This window comes from Sorex araneus, chromosome 2, assembly GCF_027595985.1.
Source record: "Sorex araneus isolate mSorAra2 chromosome 2, mSorAra2.pri, whole genome shotgun sequence".
NCBI lineage: Eukaryota > Metazoa > Chordata > Mammalia > Eulipotyphla > Soricidae > Sorex > Sorex araneus.
Window position 1 is genome coordinate 263,179,500 of NC_073303.1, and position 4,533 is coordinate 263,184,032.

Sequence of the window (4,533 nt, forward strand, 5' to 3'; positions counted from 1 at the left end):
CATGGAAGTATGGTTTTGAATATAGCATTTTTCTCAAAGAAAGATCCCTCACAGTGTCAGTTTTTAGGAAGGCCAGGGAATAGGCACCAGTATGTACTGGTGAGAGGCTGCAGAGAAGATGAGAGGGAGGAGGAAGAGGAGGGAAAGGAAGAAATCTCCTGTAGTGGTCCCTTTCCTCTCCCGCTGTCCCTGTCCCAATCTTCCCTACAAAATACACTTAGGAAAATCTGTGGTCAGACCAGCCCCTCTGAAATGAAAGAAAACTGGCTCCTGGCATGATTCTGAGGCACAGAAACATTCATATTTGAAAAATCTGCTCAAAGGGCATCCCTTTTCTACGGCCAGGAGATGGGCTTTAGTAAACAAGGGACCTGCACAGACTTGTCTCAAACTGCTTCTCCTTAGCTCTCTGCAGCTCCTGCATTGCATGAAACTTCGAAAGAGCAAAGATGTCCAATCAGACCAGTGTGACTCAATTCATCCTCAGAGGCTTTTCAGATGACCCTGCACTGAGAATTGTGTCTGTCGTCTTTTTCTTGTTTGTCTACCTGTTTGGCCTCCTGGGAAATCTTTCCATTATCACAGCAGTGATTTCTGAAGGCCGTCTCCACACGCCCATGTACTTCTTCCTAAAGAACCTGTCTTTCCTGGACACGTGCTACACTTCAGTCACTATCCCCAAGGCCCTGGTCACAACTCTCATGGGCTCTGGGGTCATTTCCTACCTTGAGTGTGTAGCTCAGCTCTACACATTCATTACGCTTGGTTCGACAGAGTGCTTCCTACTAACTGCAATGGCCTATGACCGCTGCTTGGCCATCTACAGGCCCCTGCTCTATGGTGCCACCATGAACCACCAACTTTGCTGTGAGCTGGTTGTCATGGCATGGGTGGCTGGTGCCATCTTCTCAGCCTTCCACACTGCCAACACCTTCTCCCTCCCTTTCTGTGGGCCCAACATCATCGAGCACTTTTTCTGTGACATTCCTCCTGTCATGAGACTCTCCTGCACAGACTACCACCTCCATGAAGTCGTGGGCTTTGCTGTCAGCAGCTGTGCCATCATGAGCTCCTTTGCCCTCACAGTCCTCTCCTATGCCAGGATCATCTCCACCATTGTACAGATCCCCTCTGTGGATGGAAGGTGGAAGGCCTTCTCCACCTGCTGCTCTCACCTGACCACAGTTCTTTTGTTCTACGGAACAGGAAGTTTCATGTACCTGAGGCCAGCCTCCCGATATTCCTCAACCCAGGGACGCCTGGCGTCCATCTTTTACTCTGTTCTTACCCCGACCTTGAACCCTGTGATCTACTGTCTGAGGAACAAAGAGATGAAGGCTGCCCTGCAGAGAGTATACTGCCCAAGAAAACACTGAGAGCTGAGAGGTCCAATCGGTGGGTTTTTCACTAAGTCAACAGAAGTTTACAGAATCAAAGCACTCCCTTCCTCCCCTGACTGGTGACCAGAGATCACAGGGCCCCTCCCTCAGCTGCAAAGCTGCAGGTCTCTCCCTCCAGAGCTTCTCCGTCAGCACCTATGGACTCTCTTAACGCAGCACAACTTTTTTATGCTATTTATTTCCCCTATTTAATGAACGTGGAAGAATTCACTTGGTGCTGTTTTATTCTCGAGTGTTCCTCATCATCCTTGTGTAATGCCCCCTATGCTAAATCTCCAACACTGCTATAACAATGGAATGGCTTTCATTTTAATTTCACCACAACGTGTCTGGCCTTCATTTCTTTACCATTTCTTTAAGTTTTTAATTTGTAGTTTAGGTTATCATGGTTACAGTAGTGTTATCTTCCATAGTTTTGGTGAATGTACTCCACCATCACCACCACCAAAGTGCCAAAGACCCTCCACCACTGTCTTCTGTCACCCCTAGCCTGCCTCTTTCTTCTCCACCCCCATACTCCTTGGTAATCTCAGTTCTGCATTCAAAAGTCAAGAGTTTGTCCTCCCAAAATATTGTTCCGTCCTTAATTTTTCTCTATATGCTACAAATGATCAAGATCATCTGGCATTTGTTCCTCTCCCTCTGACTTAACATGATGCTGTCCATTCCCACACAAGTTATAGAACACTACAAGATTTCACACATTAGTAGCTGAATTGTGTTCCACAGTTTGCGTACACACACGCGCCATAGCTTTTTATCTGTAAGTGCAATAATTTATATTATTTTTATTTCTTTAGGGCATCAGAGTCTACAGTACTATCTTAAGTCACTGTTTGACAGTTGCAGGCTACTGCACCATCCCCACCAGGACCTTCATGCCCTCCACCATCATGCCATCGTCCCTGCCCCTTGAGCTTTTCATTACCACAAATTATTCATCAGATCGTTTTTGTTAAACATTTGGATTGTTTCCATGTCCACTGCGATGAACACAGGTCTCCACACATCTGTTCAAATTACTGCTTTTTGTGTCCTTAGGACAGATGCCAAGAAACAGAATTGCTGAGTCATAAGAAAGTTCTTAGTTGTAAAGAAGCTTCCCCAAGGCATTGCCTGATTTTACATCATACTATAGAACTGTATTAATCAAAACAGTGTAGTACTAACATAACAGACTCTCAGAGCAAAGAAAATGAACTTATATTCAACATATACGTATAGTTAATCTATGATAAGGCCACTGGGTACACAAAGTGGAACAAGGAATGTCTCTACCAAATGGTAGCGGGATAATGGGGAAACTACATGTAACAATTGAAACTGGATCCATATCTTATGCCACATACAAAGTTAATTCAAGCAGTTCCAAGGCCTTAAAATCAGACCAGACTCCATGAAATTCATGGAGGCAAACATAGGCAGAACCCTCCTGGATACTGATAGTGAGATGTCTTCAGTGATTCAACTCCATTACCAGAGACAAAGAAAATAAAAATAAACAGCTGCTATTACATCAAACTAAGAATGTTTCCCATAGGAAAGTAAATACTGGCTTAAATGAAAAACATGCTACTGAATCGGAGAAAATATTTGCACACTAACCTTCATATAAAGAGCTGGTATGTAAGTTCAACCGAAAAACCTCAACCTCTAAAAAAATACTGAATAAAGATGAATAGACATTACCCTGAAGATGACATGCTTTCTGCTTATAGGCATATGAAAAAATATTCATCATTACTGATTACTTGGCAAGACAAATAAAAATGATAGTGAGATATCATCACAAACCACTGAGTATGGTATATATCAAAAAGACTCAAAATAACCACGTTGGCAGGAATGTGGTTGTTGGACACAGAGCGGGGCAGGAGCCACTCCATCCGCCTGGTTCCTGCTCCACGTCCTGTTTTACTTAAACCTTTTTGTTTTTCTTAAAATCCCCACTTCTCCCCCCTGGCCATCTGTGAGGGAAGGTCATTTGGGCTGAAAACTCAGCCTTGGCAAATAGTTTCATAACTGCTATTCACTGTCTATAGAAGCCACCCAGACACAAGTAGGATGGGCAGCTGTCAGAATGTTCTGAAAACATGTCTAGATCACCTACCTGTAACTGCCTGTTTGTACTATTTGAAAGTATGTTTTCTTCTGAATCATGAAACTTACATTTTTACTCATGCTTCTGCTAACCTTTGTACGTGTGGGTTGGGATGTAAGCAGATGTGAGCACTGACTATAAAATTTGCGACTTTTCCCTTGTTTGGCTCTTGCTTGGGCCTATGTGCCTAGAAGCTTCACCCCAGTTAGCTGCTTAATAAACTCCGCTTGTTTATTACATTACTGGCTGAGCTCTTTGTGTGGTACTGGAAATACTTTTTCATAGTACTGGAAATACTTGCCATACTGATTAGGCAAGAAAAAGATATTAAGGGCATTGAGATTGGAAAGGAAGAAATCAAGCTCTCACTATTCACAGATGACATGATACTATACTTAGAGAACCCTAAAACTTCTACCAAGAAACTCCTAGTAACAATAGACTCATATAGTAAGGTTCAAGGCTATAAAATCAATACCCAAAAGTCCATGGCTTTCGTATACACAAATAATGAGAGAGAAGAAAGCGACATGATAAAAGCAATCCCGTTCACAATTGTGCCTCAAAATATCAAGTACCTCGGAATCAGCTTAACTAAGGAGGTATAGGACTTGTATAAAGAAAACTACAAAACACTACTTCAGGAAATAAAAGAGGACACGATGGAAATGGAAAGATATCCCCTGCTCATGGATTGGAAGAAGTGACATTGTCAAAATAGCAATACTCCCCAAAGCACTGTACACATTCAATGCAATCCCTATAAGGATACCCATGACATTCTTCAAAGAAATGGAGCAAACACTTCTCAAACTCATATGGAACAATAAGCCCCCAAGAATAGCTAAAGCAATTCAACCTCTCCAACTTCAAACTCTAATACATAGTGGTAATAATTAAAACAGCATGGTACTGGAACAAAGGCAGAGTCGCAGACCAATGGAACAGGGTTCAATATTCTGAAACCCCCACAAATATATGATCATCTAATCTTTGATAAGGGAGCAAGAAAGGTGAAGTGGAGCAAGGGAA

General features: G+C 42.7%; 1 protein-coding gene across 1 annotated transcript; it reads left to right on the plus strand.

The window, feature by feature from the left end:
- The first annotated feature begins 449 nt into the window (after positions 1-449).
- LOC101556774 (olfactory receptor 5A2-like) lies at positions 450-1,376 on the plus strand. Its single transcript, XM_012935923.2, has one exon. The coding sequence runs from the start codon at positions 450-452 to the stop codon at positions 1,374-1,376; it is 927 nt and encodes a 308-aa protein (XP_012791377.2).
- Positions 1,377-4,533: the final 3,157 nt, after the last annotated feature.